We start from the raw sequence: 20,127 nt of genomic DNA, 5'->3' as shown, positions 1-20,127 counted from the left end.
CCGCGTTGCTAAGATACTTCTTTCAAATGTTGGACTTATTTATCTTTTATTGTCTATTTCTAGATTTAACCTACTTTATTTTTTTTTGTTATAATTATTATACCACCAATGTTGACACTCCTAATGAATTTTTATCGGCCTTGTATATCTCCCTAATACAGATACATGTTTCCTAAAAAATCTCAGTATAATAAATCCAAGGAGAGTTTGACCTTCAAGTCTAACCGTATGTGTGTATTTTGCTTCCCACATACATAGCAAAAAATGCTTCTTATTCATTATTGTTTACATAATTTCAAGAACGATTACCGTAAATATTTTGCTAATACTCTAAAACATTCCACCAAAAGTATATAGTTTACAATGGGAAGTCAATAAATTCATTAATCCACTATTAAATATTCAACAAAATATAACTTACACTGGACTGATTTAACGTCTGATGATGTTTCTTGTCAAAACTAAGGAGTTTCCATGTTTTTTTATAAATATCTAAAATTATTTTTGTTCCCGTACATTTTATAAATACGTACCTATGCGTGGAAATTATACGGGGCTTTCAGATAGAAATTTAAATGATTGCAAATAAGGGAAGTACTTGAAGTAAAACGATCAAATGAAAGTAACAATTTCTGGATAACAGTTGGTGTAGAGAAACGAACTATAGGTATAATCATTTCAGTGTATTGGTTACTTTTCTAATTACACGCGTCGAATTACAGAAAGAATATTTGTCATATAGGTAATATCCCACATGACATAATATATTGCTTGATAACAAATGATAAATTACTTTAGATCTATTATCGTTCCTGGTATTGCTTACCCACATCGATGTATGTTAGGACATGACCTTCGCCATTCGCTTTAGACTTTTTAAATGACGACATCATACGAATAAATTTCATTGAAATTATTCTAACAATAGATCAATCATTTTTTGAGGACATTTGTCTAGATTCTTTATTTCCAGTGTTTAAACAATCTATGTATTGTTCAAACTTCAAATATTGTTAGTTTCAAGAAATTATATAATGGTATAGTAAATAATATTATTTACTTTACCCCACGAAAATATAATTTGTAAAATACAATTGTTATTTTCCATAATTATAAGAAGGTACAAGGTAAAAGTGAATACACTATCAGCAATTATTTCAAAGACCTTGACAGTTTCAGAGCGACTCGTAAATATTTCGGTTCAGTAAACCTTGTCTTGGTGTTCGATGTCGAAAAGGTTGTCGAAGTGGGGTTTCAAGGGGCAATCGTGGCTTGAGGATGTCTCGAAATCGTGATGATAAACCTTTTAAACTCATGGATTATATTAGTACGGTAGCCAAAATTCTGAATTTTTTATTTGGTTTATATTTTTGGAAGACATTTATTTAAAATTAGATTAATTAGAATTATTATCCTCAATTTTTCTGACTTGAATCAGTAATAATTTTAAAATTGGTCAATTTCCAAATATCTCGTGAAAATTGAATTTGTGACTTTTGTCCATCATATAATAGTGTGTAATTTAAAGATATACAAAGTTTTCGTAAGTATTATGATAAGTTTGTTATTCTCAAAATTCAGAAGGACTGTTATGATCGATTTTTCTCATAATTTTATACATATTCTGATCAACCCACAGCAAGAAAAATTACAGACACGATATGTATAATATTTTTCAATTTGTTTGCGATTATAAGCTATACCCAGCTTCCGTACTATAATAAGATAAGCACTAAGACTCGACGTGTTGTCTTTTCTCGATACCATCTATGAAGAAATTTTTGTTGCTCAATGTTTACTTCACTTCCATTGGCCGAGATGTTAAAATACGATCAGAAAATGTTCGTAGAGAATTTACGAAGGTATGCAAAATTATATAAGTGGATTATTTGAATTTTAATAGGCTCAATACGAAGATAACACACTACAATTGCGGTTTTCTTTGATTTTCGTGAGCGTGGAATTAAAGATTTTGAAATATGATTTCCTAGGATTGTTAACATAAACTAGAATCTTACATTACCGCGTATCAAGAGATCAATTTATGAATATTCCATAAAACATGTATCAGTTCTAGTTTATTGAGGATTTAAAATCGTTTTAAACTTTCTTGATCTGAATTTACTTTTTACTACCTGTACAGCAATACTGACACCTACGAAATCAAAGTGTTTAACGGGACTTTCCACAATCGGATCATTGTATGTTCTCAATCAGAGACTGAGGAATTACAGTTTAGCTACGGTCTGAAGCAAAACAGGTGAATTTTTATCGCGTCTACGTGTTTTTGAATGGTTTAAGCATTTTTAAAATGACCATGAAGATGTTCTAGATGATTTCCTATTGCCTTTCAAGAAATTTTAAGCAAAATGAGCATTCTACTGTTAGACAATCCACCTATTCCTATTTGAAAGGGAATGGACTATAATGATGTTCAACTACATATAATTATAAACATAAACTTTGATACTTGACAATTTTTTTACTTCTCGATGCGTTTTAATTTTAAAAATTTTATTAGGTATCTATTTCATTATAATTTAATTTATCTCATGCTTTTTGAAGTGCCCTCTTGAAAAAATAACCTTAAAAAACCCTCATGTGTTAACCGCATCACCTATTTTGAAAGTTAAATAAAGGGGGTTTCCCAAATGGCACTTAAGTGGAACATATTGCACGTCCTTATCTGTCTATTCGAACATGGGGTATATAAATTTAAACTCTGTCACACATGTGTTCCTTTTAGTGACACACAATCTGACAAAGGTACAGCGTAACTATTATATATACTGCTGCATTGCCAAATGTACAAGTCGGATACTAAGTAAAAGTCAAAAGTTGAAAAATATATTTCATGCTTTTTATAACAAAAAAAAAAATTTTGAAAGAATAAAAAGAAAAAGGGTAATTATCTAGATTAGGTTACACCCCTCCGATTTAGTTGAAATTTTAGTATGTTATGAAGAAAATAATTGTAATGATTTTTCAGTGATTGTAATATTTAAATTAATCGTTGAAACTTAACCTAACCTAACCTATCCTAACCGTGAGGTTTAATCAAATTCGAATAGATATACAAACTGTATGTAGAATCATCGCTTATTTTATTTATAGTCGACCACCTCATCAAGAAAAAAAAGAGTTTTCGATAACAGTAACCCCTGCTTGTGATTTCATTTTGTAGAGAGGTATGTTATGTATAAGAGGTTTCAGAGAAACAAAATAAATAATGTATCAAATTACACTATCAATAGTGACTACAAATTCTAGTTGACAATGTCAATGTCAACTTTAATAAAAAGTAGAGTTTTTTGTTGTTTGGATTTTTTAAGTAGAATAAATAGCACAGTTAAAAAGATTAAAGAGTTTGAACTGTTGTACAACCCATTTTAGTACAGGCAAATAAGGTGAAAGTAAATAATAAGTAAAATTTGTGCTCTTAAAAGAAAAATTGTTTATCTCATAAACTAACCACTTTAACCTACAAGTATTATACATTTTTGAAATCAGCTCAAAGAGGAGTATCCCAATTTTACATAAAAAAATATGAAAAGTAATTTAAAAAAATAAAGGGGATGCTGCTAGGGGTGAGGGGGTGGTTTTTCCAGTAAGTTTGAATAAGCCATAATGCTTGCCCATTCCAACATAAATTGACGTGTTTTTGGATTTTTTCTAAATACCAGTATTACAAAAGTTATTAAAGGTGGATACTTTTATCTGAAAAGCACTGTATATATATATATATATATATACTTGTTCAGGGTAATTTTCTTTATAACATACTAAAATTTTAACGAAATTGGAGGGGTGTAATCCAATCTAGATAATTACCAGAAAAAGTTATACAATAATTGTCTGTAAATATCTATATATAGCCGAAAAACTTTTTTTGTCATTGTAAGTATAAAGTGAATTTTGAAATTTTCAACTAACCAATACAAAATAAATTGGGTCACTTTGTACCGTTTCATGATTTTTATTGAGCGCTTACTAAAATTGCGGTTACCGTAATCAACGATTATCGAGGGTGATTAGTACGAATTAATTGAATTGAATTTGAATTGCTTATTAAATAAGAAATTATTCTATTTAGTAATGTTTATATTGATTCAAAGAAATATATTGTGTTATAATAATTATTATAAACTGAAAAAAAGAATGACAAGATTAAAATATTTGTTTTAAATACGCATTTAAAAATGTGACAACGTTGCCGTTCCGAAATGCACCCAACGCAACGGTGCACCGGCCTCGTACACCAACCCACAACCATCGAACCATTCTCCTCTCTCAATCAAGGGCTTTTGATTCTACACATACTGGAAGGTTCCAAATCTAACAAACTAACAAGCTAATCGCGGTCGTATGTTTACGACGTCAGAAATTTTACCTACTACGTGTATGTCAGTGTCTTGTATACAGAAGAAACCCGGCCGTGAGAATAATATGTCGACAATCCGAATGCGCGTTACCATGGTTTTCGAATTATTTCGTTTGTTTTTCCACCAGAAAAAAAAATGAACGCATCACCTGTGTGTATCATGCAAAAGTGAGATTACCGTTAACATAGAGATGTTGATGTTCTAATTTTTCGAAGATTGTGATTAAATTAAGTGATATTAACGAAAAAATTAGTGTTTTAAGGTTGTAGTGTAACTAAAAGAAATTTGAAATGTTTCATCGCCCGATCGGCGTTGCAACAACATAAAAATTATTCGCGGATTTTAATTTTCTACCAACATGCCAAAAATGCAAAGCGCTAGAGATGGAATCGTATTAATTAAATGTAAGTAAATGTACATTTCAAATTTCTATGGATATCAAATATTTGTAATGTAATCAACGTAAAAAAAATTTATTACTAGAAATGCATAAAATAACCTAAAATATTCCACCAAAACATCTGTTGGAATTATTTCTACCTGATTGGAATTACATGAAAAACTATTTTATAAATATTTGTATGAAGCCATAAATACATATTTTTTCTATTGACATTTATAGATTTATCGTTACAATTTAAATACAGTGTTGTTAATACGTTTAGTATTATTTTCCTTCCCTATAAAAACTTCAAAATATTAATTTGTTTTCATATAGAAAATTTTTAATCTCAATCAAATTTTGTGATTTTAGTATGGTAAAGCTTATAAATATGAAAAAAAGTTGGACTACTTGATAAATAAAATTCGGTTGTTTAGTTCTAAAACATTGTTGGTAGGTCATTGACCTAAATCCCGTTGGTTTAACATTATTAATTTTTTTCCTATTTCAGATGTTGATGTTATAAATTGCAGCACAAAATATATGTGTCATTGCTTTTTATGAATAATCAAAATTGCTGAATGAACCGGTTTTATTTAAATCTTTATTCATAAAATTACTCACGTTTTTTATTTATTTTATAACTCTAGACAGTATTGATGATAAAGAATCATAAGTGGCACGAGTAAGATTAATAGAACTGTGTAATTTGAAAACATTTTTAGCTTTGTGAGAAAAGCAAATCGAGAAGAAATTTGTGTATTATTCATTCAATGAATTATCGTGGTAATAAATAAAGGATTAGTAATTATTTAGAATTGGGGTAGTTTCTGAAGGTACAAATAGTAAATTTAAGGCGGGGGAGACATATTATTTCCATTACTCTAGACATTACATGGTACATCTTACATCCAATGTAAGTTGTACCATGTAATGTCTAGAATAATGGAAATAATTTATTTAAATTAACTATTTGTACCCTCAGAAACAACCCCAAATGTGTGAAAAATTTGTACCAAAATGGGAGACATTTTTCAATTGAAAAATATTAAATGTGAAAATTTTGTTGTAGACAACTAGTGTCTAGGCTGTTTTCTAGTCGTTGATAACCCTCATAATACGAAATTTCAACACCCACCATCAATTAACCAATTGATTTATCACAACCATATGGGTATTGTTTCAATGGTCTTTAAACGGGATATCAAATAACCGCGCAACTGTTGTCTGACAAAATACGTTTTTGCCTATTTGAATCGATGTAGGTAAATAAATCATACTTGTTATTTTTCTTCACATATAAAGCTAGAAATTTAGAATAGATTATGATAGTTTGGAGTCCAAAAGAACACCCCTCTATTATATTACTAAAAATAGTAAAAAAGTAGCATATATTTAGTGTTTTCCAGAGATAAGTAAGAAATGTTGAACAGATGTAGGTATTACTAATATAAATGCCTTATGCAGCCAAAAACAGGAAGATCTACAAAACGAGACATCTGGAAGATATTTCATTTAGAAATAATTAAACTTTTGATTCTTTTCAGTGATAAATTTAGCGGTAATTGATTTTCGGGTACAAATAAATGACGATCCTATTGATATTGATGATCTTAATATTATATTATGTTTATTATATACGAAGAAATTCCAAAAACTTGGAATACACTCGCTTATTCATTGATAAATATAATTTATTACATTCTGAACTCTTATCAATAGGATGTTTATATTATCTACTAATATTATCCTAGTTTGGATGAGTAACTCTAATAAGAAAACAAGATTTGGAATTTTACTTCCTAAAAATTATTGAAGCGATTACGTGATTCAGTTTGTACGAAACTTTAAATAACAGGGCATACAGCGGGTTCCAATTTTTGGATATATACTACATATTGTCGTTGGGTGAAATGAAATTTCGATTAGAGAATAAAAACTGAATAAATGATTAAATTTCGTTCCAATTTCTACTTCTTTATGTTTGGATAAGTGTCAAATGCATTATAAAAAAAATGACGCAATTAAAAAAGTTTCTCAACATTTTCTCATTACTATTTATTATTTACTAATTTTTATTTCTCTAGTTGATGTATTGAAAAAAATAGATGGAACGGTCTTTTTCAATAATATTTTGTGTTAAATAAAACATCTATTTGAATAAATCTTTTGAAACGCCGCATACAAATCCATCAGTTACCGATATATACCGATATTATGAAGAGATAAAAAAATCAAAGACTTGTACAGAACATTTAATTTAATTCGACTTAGTTTATGAATGAACTGTCGTACTTGATAGTTAATTGGTTTTTATGGAGGCCCTTCCACTAAAAAAAGTTTTGGTTTATTTATATTCAATATTATCTATCACAATATTGTTTATATAACTAATTTCTCCTTGAACCTATTTTTGCTTAGTTCCGGTTAATGTAGAAATTTAGTCATACGCTAAAAATACTTTAATTAAATTTAAAGAAAATCAAATAAAATTTGATCTAAGCCAGGTATTCGGTTTTATTGTCAATAAAGTTAACGTGAAAATAAATGGATCTTCATTTTTTCTTTAGCAAATAATTATATTTCTATCTACAATTTTACAAAATGATATCATTTTTATATATGTTTTATCGTAACATCAAAAAAGTATAAAAAATATCTAAAAACAGTAGGTTAATAAAACAATATAATCAAAAGGATTCAATTTCCTTCAAAAACGTATTAGAAGTTTGGCTTTATTGAAAAGAAATTTCATTGTCATTCCTTTTTATACAAAAATTAATCAATTGCAGATACCAATTATTAAAATTATTCTTATTTTTTTTAATAAGGAAGTTAATGGGGAGAATTTAAAACAAACGATTACGGTATTTTAATCTAATGCGAAATTTTGGGGACCACCAAAAATTTATTCATAAATTACAGTTGTGGAATAACATTCATAATTAATATATTTACGTTCGATTTAACACATATAACATAAGTCATTAGCAACACCTCATAATTTTTATTAATTATTTCACATCAAATTTAATCTATGCGTATCAATATAATTCACTTTTCATTTATTAATATATTCATAGTCTTCTTTTTGTTTAATAAATTGTATACACAAAGTTCTATTTTATTACGAATTACTTAGATACCGATGTTTACTTTGAACTATTACTGAGAAATATGGTCAAAAGCGAAGTTCACATCTGTCCTCTATTTAACCATCAAATTTCTATTGTGATCCTCCCGAGTTTCTCCCAGTCCACGTGTTATTTTTGGAACAACTGTACATAGTCTGACTCTATCGGCCAGTTCAAAGCTGTTATTAAACTCATTGGCGTGCTTATTATACGTAACAAAAAAGGCTTGTCTTTTCTATATTATTCTTTTATGTAATTATCATGAAAATGTTGAATTTCGATTAGATCAAATAATACGAAATATGAGATATGATAATATTGTTATAAAATCAATCAAGTTTCTCAAATTTCAAACTAAACAATTTAATATTATTATAATAATCACATTTTTATTAAAAATTCGAAGTACCTATACTGTGAAAAAAATTATTGTTACTTTATATAATTTGGTGATGGAATTGAAAAGCGCGTCAATGGTTGGTTAACCACATGTTCAGTCAACCTTCGTTTTACTATAGAACCGAATTTATTTAATTGCTTTTGGTCATCAAATGATAAACATCGAGCAGAGATACCTCTCTAAGTGTGCGCTCAATAATCTCATTTTACTGAATAAAAATATGAACATGAGCGCACCACAAAGGCGATGCCGCTTAAAAAAAAAGAACAAGATCGAAGCTCGAGCGGCGCGATGCGTTGCGAAGCTGGATCGGCATCGCTCGACGCTTGAGCGTGGCCAATGTGAACGCACACTAAAAGTATGATTTACAAACTTTTGTCTAGTTTTTGTCCACTTGTATTTTTCTTGGAAGTGCCTTTTGATGTTGAAGTTTGTTCGTTGTCTTTAGAACTTACGCTTTTCCCAGGGACTACGTTGACAGCTTTGCGATTCTTGTTTTAACTGTAGTCTGATCTTCTCATCTAGTTTTTTAAAAATCTACAAACGATTCGCTAGCTGCTCCGACTTGCTTTAAACTTTTCTCCAGTACGACATTTCTGTTAATCGGCGACAAACCATATTTTGGAAAGCCTGATTTTAGGTTACTTTTATTTGATGGCTCTAATACATCAAATAGTTTTTTGAGGAAAACAATTCTTTGGTATTGTGGCGCATTTGCTACCATGGTTAGACTCTTTCTACTCTGCTAATATTTTTCGCCAATAATCTTTTATGGTGCGAAAATAGGCAACATCGAGAGGTTGAAAGAGGTGTATAGCGTTGGGTGGTAAACAAACGAATGAAACGGTATTTTCTTCGCACGCTTTTACAACCTCGATGTTCAAATGTTGGCTTAAATTGTCTCCAATGATAATTTTCTTGTCCTCTTGTTTTTTTAGAATTGGAAGCATTAAATTCATGAACCAATCTTCAAAGCTTTGTGTGTCAAACCATCCAGATTTGCTGCAATTGGACCGCCCTCAACCAAGTTTGCCAAAGTTTCTGCGACTTGTAGTTAACATAAACTGGGGCGACATCTCCTGTTGCATTCCCGCAAACCATGATAGACGTACATGCTTTTGTTGAATTTCGTATTACTTACAGCCTCGTCTGATTATAACTTTTTTTGGATCCTGGGTAATCTACAAGGTTTGTCTCAAAATAGTTCCAAATGTTACAGGCAGGTATTTTAGCTGTGTTTTCATTCAAACTTTTCAATCAGTTGTAGGGAAAATTGCCATAAATATATCTTTCATCACATTACGCTATAAAAACTAATAATAAAGCAAATGTTCAAGCAAGGATTCGTTTAGATATAAAGAAATAGATATATTTAAAATATACAGTTTTAATATGAGAGAGGTTTGAAATAAAAATATTTGACTACATTCCAAGGTAAATATTTAATATTTTCACTTATCGTCGTAAATTCGATCATCATAATATAACATCAATTATTCGCCATGAAACAAATTAAAATAATTTCAATGTATTAGGTGCGCAGATTCAACGTAAAATCTTCAAAGCTTTTCCATAGAAATGAATATAGAAAGCAAGGGGGTAGAGAAATAGTAGTAGTACCATTAATTTCAAAAAAAAATTTCTTAAAGAAGTCAGGATATATATATATATATATATATATATATACATATATATATATATATATAATATATATATATATATATATATATATATATATATATATATATATATATATATATATATATATGCGTGAAACTATTTTAACCAGGCCATTTGAAGTACTTTGCCTTATCTAAACTGTAGAAAAGGACAATAGTTTAGGTCCTATCGAGTTTAGGTACCATAAATTACAGCTTTCAAAGAACATTATATTCGCATCCCTACACCTGGCCTAATTAAAAATCCTTTCAGGAAAGTTAACCCCAGTGGTGGGCGTATCAAGTTTTTAAACTACTTTTTATTAAATAATAAAATATGTACATATTGTGTTCAAATTAAGTAATTATAATTCACTTAAAAAGGGATTTGTTGTACACGTTTTATTTCTAATACCATGGCCGCCATTTTTTCATTTATTCGTGTAGTTTTTATAACAACAAATCTAATCTAACTTAAGCTAACAATCAATATTAATAGATCGTTGTTGTATTAAAATATATTTCATAAAAATATTCAGCAACGCTACTGTTTCATCTTCAGAATAATCCTTATATATTAAAGCCCCTTTTGTTCAGATTTATCTGTATATTTCGTTTGGTTCTTTATACACCATATACCTACCTACCTGGGCAGCTGGATATTTTTTTTTCATTTCACTTGTTTATGCTTTTGTGCTAGACCGAGGCGTACCTATTGTTTTTTTAAATTACCTGTCGACCGACGACAAACTAGTCGCAGTTTCCGTTCCCCTGCTGCTTATTTCTACTCGAATTTCCTATATAAATATAAGATAACACACTCACCGACCTTTATTATAAATTAATACGAAGACGAACTCAAATCGTTTAGTTCTCTCCTATTTTTTTAACCTGATCTAATAGTCCGGTTAATTTAGATATTCGAAGATACATAAATTCCTACCAAGCTGAAAAACGGTAAGACTAATTAAAATACAATGGAAAATAAAATTTAAAAGTACCCCATTATTCCCCTGTTAGGAAAAAAATTTATTCAAGGTGAAAGATCAAAAAAATGAGGTTTTCGCGATTTTCAGAAAAACGGTAAGTTTTATCATAAAATTACTTCAGACAAAAAGTTGTAATATATGTTAAAATATTTTTCAATAAAATACGCTAATAATCATCATGATGTATTGATAATTGAAACAGCAATAGAGCAATTCAATTTGAGAATTTTTTTGACCTTTTACCTTGAATAAAAACTTATCCTTGTAGGGGAATAATGGGGAACTATCAAATTTAATTTTTCGTTGAATTTTAAACAATTTTCAGCTTGGTGGGAATTTATGTAGTTTATTTTTTGGTCTAATTTGACCGGACTACTAATAGTTGTTGATATTTTAATAACGAATATTCAATGTATTGTGTGTATTTATCCAATTTATAAGCATTTTAATTTAAATGCAAAATTATTTTCAGTTAGAGAATTAAAACCTTAATAATACCCATTGTATAGAGAATACACAGCCAAACGTTTTTGAAAAGCAGCTGCTTCTCTAATTTATAATTAGACCGAAGAGAAGTTACATATTTAGATTGGAATTCTCGTTACTGTAGTAACTTGAAAATATATTGAATCGTCAGTATGGAACAGAACTTTACTTGTTATTGTTTCAAAGGAATATTTGGTTATTTAGAACATTTATTAATAAACTTTGAAAGGATTAATGCTTATTTATATTACAGATTAATTTCCAAATGAGTTGATAAGACTTGAGATAAAAAATCGAAAAATATGATAGTCAACTAATAAATATTTGGCTATGTTATAAGTTTTACAAGGATGTATCGATATCTAGTTAGCCTATACCAGTTCCATGCATAAACAAAATATTGCGTTACCATAGCAACGAACAATAACTGTTAGTATGAATTAAAAGAAAAAAGATGTCCGCCAAAATAGTGAAAAACGAAAAATTGGAGTATCGAGCCATCATCAAGTACCTGTATCTAAAAGGGTTAAGAGGTAAGCAGATTTACGAAGATATGCTTAATACCCTTGGTGATCAATGTCCTTCGTATGCGACCGTGAAAAATTGGACTGCAAGCTTCAAAAGAGGTAAATTTTCCATTGAAGATGATGACCGATCGGAAAGGCCAGTTTCTGTGTCAGTCCCAGAAAATATCTATGCAGTTCATGACATGATTTTATCAGGGGCTAAAACGGATATCTGAAGCACTGAATATTTCATACGAACGCGTTAATCATATATTTTACGTCAATTTGGACATAAGAAAAATTGCTGCAAAATGGATCCCCAAATGATTGAATGTTGACCAAAAGCGTGCAAGGGTAGAAGCATCGCGTTCGATCTGTGCTAGATTTGGAAACGATGTAGACTTCTTAAACCGAATTGTTACTATGGATGAGACTTTGGTACATTTCTACGATCCAGGAACACAGCAGCAATCGATGGAATGGCGACACTCTGGTTCTCCAAGACCTAAGAAGTTTCGTGTCCAAAAATCTGTTGGAAAAGTTCTTGCTTCAGTTTTTTGGGATTGACATAAAGTAATCATGATTGATTTTTTTGAATAAGGGTAGAACAATAACTGGAGATTACTATTCGACATTATTGACCACTCTACGGGAGAAAATTAAAGAGGTAAGATGCTGAAAGCTATCCAAAGATGTTTTCTTTTTGCAGGACAACGCCCCTGCACACAAATCTCATGTTGCCATGCAAAAAATTCGTGATTTAGGGTTTGAATTACTAGAACACTCCCCTTATTCACCAGATTTGGCTCCGTTCGACTATCATCTCTTTTCTCAATTAAAAAAAGTTTAAAAGGTCGTAAATTTTCTTCCAACTAGGAGGTAATAAAAGCTGTGGAGGTCTGGTTTGCAGAGCAAGAAGAAACATTTTTTTTAAAGCTCTAGAGACGTTGCAGGTTCGCCGTAATAAATGTATCCAATTAAGAGGAGAATATGTTGAGTAATAAAATATTTTGACATTGAAATTTTGTTTGGTTCTAAAGTAAGCTAAGAATTTTTCAATATATCCCTGTAATTATTGACTATTATCTTTCTTGATTTAGGATATTGGCATTCAACATCTTATTTCACCTTTATTAGAGTTGAATAAATTCACTTAGTATATCTTTTGAGCCTCGTTAAATAACTTTTTTACGTATTAAATATGTTGTAATTACTTGCAATATGATTATTTTTTCGTTTCGTCTCTATAACTGATATTATTTTGATTGCCAATTGGAGATATTTCAAGTTTTTCAATACTTATAATCTTGTCGCTAAATTAGTGTTTTGAAAATACTCAAGACGTCTCTGAGATTTCCTCTAGTGCATTAGTTCTGAGTATTCATTTCATGATATAATTGAATAACTCTATTTACCAACTTGCTTTTTTAAAAACAATTTATTAGGAAACTGAGAATTTAATAATTTAAAGTTACAATTAGTTACAATAATCTGACTAACGTACTAGACGAATGTCAGTTGAATGAACAAAATATTAGTTTCACAGGCTTCTATATATATTAGCTCTTATCTTATACCATAATAATTATAAAATTAGATAAATATATTTATGGTTCATTATTGTCACATTAATAATAATTAACTGAAGATGAAACTTCAATGGGGTTGAATTGGAATCTATAAAACTTACAGACAGACTAAACATATTTAAAATTTATAGCAAGATAACTTAAAGAGGTTAGAGTTCATAATAATAAATAAGTAATTGATGATGACGCGCCGCTGTGAAGAGGGTTGTTTTGGATAACTTCTCCTCCCCCCATAAGTTCAGAAAATCTGGGTCGCAGTTTTTCTGAGTTCCCCTTTGTATTTTCTGAATAGGTAGGCCATTTATCCAAAGAATAACAAATTTTGCTCGCAGATGAAGATGTCTTCTACTTCTGGGCATATTTCTGTTACTCACCATTGCGTATATTCATTAAGTAATGCATAAGGATGAGGTAATATAATAGTTTGGTTCAGGATAGGTATAGGGTATATTTTATACAATGTAAACGGGATTGGATTTATAATTGGTATATAATATATCGAAAACAATACAATACTTCTTTTTATTGTAACTTGCGTACTGAAAAGAATGTAATAATTTAATAGTTCCTGGAATTTAATTATACTATCTTTGCCGTATGTTGTTTGAAGAGAAAATATCAAATTATTTAATTGGTTTGATTTAAAATGGAATTATTTCTTTAGCAAAAGATATTGCGTTATCTATATTATTGATTATTGAATTTTATTCAGCTGGTTTATAATGTTTAAAATTAAGAATAAGTAAAATGCATGAGAAACATTAAACACATGTTGATCTATTTGTTGTAATTTATTGGTGATTATGTTTTGATGACTTTTGTCAATATCGAATGTTTTTTTGCATATTCATTTTGTATTGTTTCTTCGTCAGTATGATTACTTAAAGTTATATTAATATTTACTAATATGTGGTTAAACTGCTCGACATATAACTCCATATTGCTAATATTAATATGATATGAAAATGTATGTTGAGCATTAGTTATGTACGTGGGACCTAGGGAAGCGGAAAGAATTGGGTTCTGAATTTCCTTGATTTAAATTGCAGTCGCTATTTGAAGCGTTAAGAGTAGAAGAAAGATTTTTGTCATCTGGAAAAAGGAAACGTTGCGGTTTTATATTATTTTTATGAATTTTTCTTTTATTTTTGACTATAACATTATCGTTTTCCTCGATAGGAGTAGGAATTTTCTCATACTTGTTTAATGTTTTGATGTTTTGAGAGAATTTCTTTTCGTATAAAGGTTTATCGGGTTCGATAGTAATATTTTCGCTTCTATTTATGTTTCGTTATTCAATAGACTGTTTTGTTGAGATGTTAGAGAATCATGAATTTCTTTATTTATTGCTTGAATGTTTTCTGAATGTTCTTGCATGTACTTAGAGATTTAGTCTAAAGTATCTAGCAGTATCTAGATAAGGTAAATCATTAGAATCGAAATTTGGAAAAAGGGAAATATTGTCGTCGTCTTTTCCATCTATGGCATTAATTTGGATTCTTGAAAGGGCATCAGCATTTGTATTGCTTTTATCTTTTTTATATATAATTTCATAATCATACTCTTCAAGTTTTAATCGCCATCTAATTAATTTTGGGTTTGGTTCTTTTATAGAAAATAACCACTGAAGAGGTTTATGATTAGAAACGATTTCAAATTTCTTTCCAAATAAATAGGGTCGGAAATATTTTGTAGTCCACACTATAGCTAATAACTCTTTTTCTATTGTGCTATAATTAACTTATGCTGGGTTTAAGGTACGTGAAGTGTAAGCAACTGGAAGGTCTTTACCAATAGGTCCTTGTGACAATAGGGTACCTATAGCAAAATTGGAAGCATCTGTAGTAAGAAGGAATGGTTTAGAAAAGTCGGGGTGCTGCAGAATTGGATCGTTGAGCAAAGTTTTTAATGAATTTTCTGTAATATCCAATGAGACCTAGGAATGATTTGATTTTTTCAGAATTTTTCGGTATTGGAAAATTTTTTATAGCTTCAATTTTCTTGGGTTTAGGTTTTATGCCCTCTGTTGTTATAACATGGCCTAAAAATTCAACGGATTTACGTAGAAATGCACACTTGGATTTTCAGATTATTTTCTTTGAGTCTTTTAAACACTCGCTTAAGATTGTCAATACAGTAAAAGCTCTTTATTCACGGGGTATATGTTCCAAAAATATGCCGCGAATACAGAAACCGTGAATACGGAATAGTAATTTGTATGGGATTATGGGGGATACGTTCCTAGGTGACAATATAAATAAATAAATACATAAAAAACAAATATATAAAAAAACAATTTTATTTGAGTTTTTGAACATTTTGATTAATTATCTTTAGGCTTAGGCAATGGTTTGAAGAATTTTGTAATTTTCTCTTGCTTGGTAGTTTTTAAAAGCTCCTTCAATTCAGACTGACACGGAGCAGTCGCATTAGCAATTTGCCTCTTAAAAATAAGACTTCGTTCTATAGACGAATCAATGTTCATAAAGAAATCGCAAAGCTCATTTGCCATTCTTAAACCTTCGCTAAGATTTTTCAAATTAAATGTCACGTTTCCAGTGCTTGTTGAAGCCTCTTCTTCAATAGGCTGTGAATTTAACATTTCCTCCAAGCCGGTTTCAGTCAAATCTTCATCTTGCGATTCAAGCAATTCCTGAATGTCACTTGATTCTATCTGCCGAACCCATCTCGTCCTCGATCACAATTTTTATAACGAATTTGAAAGACGAAAAAAAAACATGCAAAGTGACTTTTACCATAGAACGGAACAGCAACATTTAAAATATGTATATGTACTTCATCATTGAATAATAAGGTTGCTCTCATCATGTTTATTTACATTATAAAAAACACCGGTGAAGGCGGCTTATGTCAAAGTCGTCGGCAATATCATTTAACAACATACTTTAGGCAAAGTTTTTATAAGATCTATTTTACTTTTTTATTAGTCCATTTGACGGCATTTACAAAGGATATTGGGTTGGATACCTATTGGAATCCTTTTATTATTATGTATGTACTTATTAGAATAGTGAAAACGCGAATGAAGGAAGCGCGAATAAGGAACTTTCACTGTATGTTCTTGTATGGAAGTTGAGAATGTTATTATGTCGTCCATGTAAACAAGACATATTTTGTTTTATATATCTTTCAGTACGTTATCCATCACACGTTGGAAAGTCGCAGGGCGTTTTTTAAACCAAATAGCATTCGTTCATATTCGTAATCTCCATTTTCCGCATTGAAAGCGGTTTTTTGAATAGAATTTGGATGTACTTCAATCTGGTGGAATCCTGAAGCCAAGTCTAGGGTTGTGAAATACTTACTTCTTCCTCATTTGTCTAAGATATCTGAGATGTTTATTTACAGTCCGTTATTATTCGCCATTTTTGTTTTTCAGACGCGTTCATTTTCTTTGGAACGATCCAGATAGGGGCGGACCAAGGACTTGATAAAAGTCTTATTATTCCGTCAGCTAACATTTGTTATTTGTCTTTGTACCTCGGCTTTGTGTATTTAGGGATACCCATATGATTTTGTATGAATTGGTATTTCATCTTTTGTTTTTATTTCATGTTTGACACTATTAGTGAAAGTTAATTTTTCGTTAGGTCTATGTAATACTTCTGGAAATTGAGAAATAAGTTTTTTACATTTTTTCTTCCTGATTAAGATCTGATCTGATTAAAGAGAAGTCATAATTATAATTGATATTGACAGAATTTATGTTATTTAAATCGAATTCTGGTTCTATTTTTTCATTCAATATTTGTTCTATGTTGAATATTTCGAAATCTTCGGCTTGAAATAGTTCACCTTTTTGTCTTATGGAGTCAGGATAAAAAGGTACGATTACGCTTTCGTTTGTAAGGTTTCTTATTTCTAAATGTACTGTTTTATTTTTTACTTGTAATAAAGAATTCGGTATTTTCTTCTAAATCGATATAATATAAAGAGGTATTCTGCAAGTAGGGCAAATGAAATAACCATTGTTTAGATCTATATTAAGTTTTAATTTTCTTAAATCGCGTAATCCTAAGATTTCGTCAAAATAGTCGTGGAAATTATAAAGAATGAATTCTAGTTCTTCTAGTAAATTAAATTCTTTTAGCAAGGGTATTTTTGCTTTGTTTTTTGTTTTTGTAATACCGGTACATGTTATTAAGGTATGGTTCGAGTGAAATATTTTATTTGGGAAATTTTGTTTACCTATATATGGTCGTAAGATGGAACATCCGGTATCTATAAGTAATTTTAAAGATGGGTTTGATATTTAAATGTAAGGTCATGTATTCATTTGAAAGCTATTTATGTTTGATACTGATTTGTTTCTGAGGCTGGTATAGGAAAATTTTCGTTATAGTTAAGGTTGGAATTATCATTTGGTATTTCGTTTGCATTATCGAAATATTGGTAATTGTAATTATCCTCTGGAAAATAATAATTCGGATCGTAAACAGAATTTTCATAAGAGTTTTCTCTTCAGTTGTGTCCATCGTTGACATTGGTAATTTCAGTAGATGTAAATTGATATTTACGGGGGTTAGCGAAAAATGGATTTTGTCTAAGAAAGTTTTTTGTCCGAATAGAAGGTAAAAATACCTTCTCTAGTAGAAACTAGTTTAGTACTGGTTTACTAGTGGGTTTATGGGCATTTTCTGGAAAAAATACATTTTTTGGTCTTCTGAAAACTTGTTGATTTGTAAGGAAATGCTGGTTTACGAGTCTTTACTGAATATTTATTGGTTATTTATTTATTGAGAATCTTGAAGGTGTTTTTATTTCTGCACAAAAAATTAAGATGTTGCAAAAGTACATTTCTATCTGTTTTATAGCCAAATTTTTGTCTCAGTGCGTTTATTATATCTACCCATGTTTTTAAATGTACATAAAAGAAAATCACCGGCTTCATCTACTAATTTGGAAGTAATAGATGCAAATACAAACTCTTCAAACTTTCGTGTGTTGAATTTGAATCATACCTATTATAAAATGTATCTACACTATTTATAAAATACTGTAAATGTTCATTGCGACCGGAAAAAAATCTTAGAGTATGTGCAATTTCTTTAATTATTCTAATACCCATTTTTCTAACTTTTGGAACTTCTTCTATATATAATTTAGACAATATATCTATTAATGATTCGATATTTAACATTCAAACCTAATCTACTCTTGATCAAATTTTACTGCGAGACACGAAATTTTGAAAAAGTAGAAAAATATTCATTTTTCGCTATATATAAATACAATTTTACAAAAATAAGGGGTTGGAAAGGAAAGTATCACTTACAGTTTTTTTCAGTGTTGTGAATCTTCCTGCCAATTGGATGGAGTTCGGATCTCAGGTGAACAGTTGAAACTGACGCCTTGTACAGGTTTCAGGAACAATTTTTTTTTCCAAACACTAGTACTTGTCTTCTGGGATCCTACTGAGACTACGTCAATTAAATAACTCAATTCACCAACTTGCTTTTTTTAAAAATAATTTATTTAGCAAATTGAGGATTCAATAATTTAAAGTTACAATTAGTTACAATAATCTGACTAACGTATTAGACGAATATTAGTTGAATGAACAAAATATTAGTTTCACAGGCTTCTTTATATATTAGTTCTTATCTTATACCATAATAATTATAAAAATAGTTATAAGTCATTATTGTTACATTAATAATAATTAACTGAAGATGATACTTCAATGGGGTTGAAGTGGAATCTATAAAACTTACAGGCAGACTAAACATATTCAAAATTTATAGCAAGATAACTTAAAGAGGTTAGAGTTCATAATAATAAATAAGTAATTGATGATGATGCGCCGCTATGAAGAGGGTTGTTTTGGATAACTTAACTATATCGTTTATTCAACATAGCATTATACGTCTACAGCGCTTATTGGTCGTACAATTGAATCGAAAGAAACAGGAATCTATTTGTTGAACAGTCTCTTTTCAAATAATACCTTCAATCTTATATTTGTGATAATTTCGAACAAAAATTTAAGAAGTATCCTAATTTAGCTTTAGGACTCGTTACAAATAATAGGAGGAGGTCACACAGATCGATTAAGATAAAGTCGAAATTTACTTGAGATAATTTTATTCAGTCATAAGTAGAGGCAGGATTAAGTAATGCAACTTAATTACTTGTTTGTGTATTTTCATAATAACAATCAAATATAACGTTTGCAACTTTTGCTTTAATGTTGTTTTGTATTTTGACCCAAATAAATCAAATGCACACTCTTGAATTAAATGCCAACAATTATTATTGCATCCAATTTATCCGTCGTCGAACTACTACTGATTCTCAATGATGCCACTAGATATTTGGGTTAATATGCCATTCGAGTCCAGTTTGTGTATGAATAGATCCAAATTATTAATATATCTAAAGTATTTCACGTTTTCACTGAAATATTTATTCAATTAACTATTCCATGGAATATTCGATTTGAACAACACGACAAACGATTGGATTTCGAAGTTTGTTACATTTGGAATATGAGGATTTTTCGAAAAATATTTTATATATGTATAAAGAATATAGTAGAATATATGTATGAGTTTATATTACATAATTTTTAATAAAGGTT

The 20,127-nt window shown here is 29.7% G+C and overlaps 1 protein-coding gene across 3 annotated transcripts in view; it reads left to right on the top strand.

The window, feature by feature from the left end:
- LOC130442494 (rho guanine nucleotide exchange factor 10) overlaps positions 1–20,127 on the top strand; it is a 134,949-nt gene that overhangs the window by 75,148 nt on the left and 39,674 nt on the right. The window contains exon 1 of one of the 3 annotated variants that reach the window (XM_056776652.1): positions 4,316–4,786. The exons of the other annotated variants lie outside the window; for them this stretch is intronic. Coding sequence (XP_056632630.1) covers positions 4,741–4,786 — 46 coding nt within the window. The 5' untranslated portion in view covers positions 4,316–4,740. Of the gene's footprint in view, positions 1–4,315; positions 4,787–20,127 lie in introns of those variants that run through there. 3 annotated transcript variants of the gene reach the window in all.

This window comes from Diorhabda sublineata, chromosome 4 (assembly GCF_026230105.1).
Source record: "Diorhabda sublineata isolate icDioSubl1.1 chromosome 4, icDioSubl1.1, whole genome shotgun sequence".
In the NCBI taxonomy this organism is placed as follows: Eukaryota; Metazoa; Arthropoda; class Insecta; order Coleoptera; family Chrysomelidae; genus Diorhabda; species Diorhabda sublineata.
Note: the sequence above shows the minus strand (reverse complement) of the source record. Positions and strands in the feature narration are given on the sequence as shown.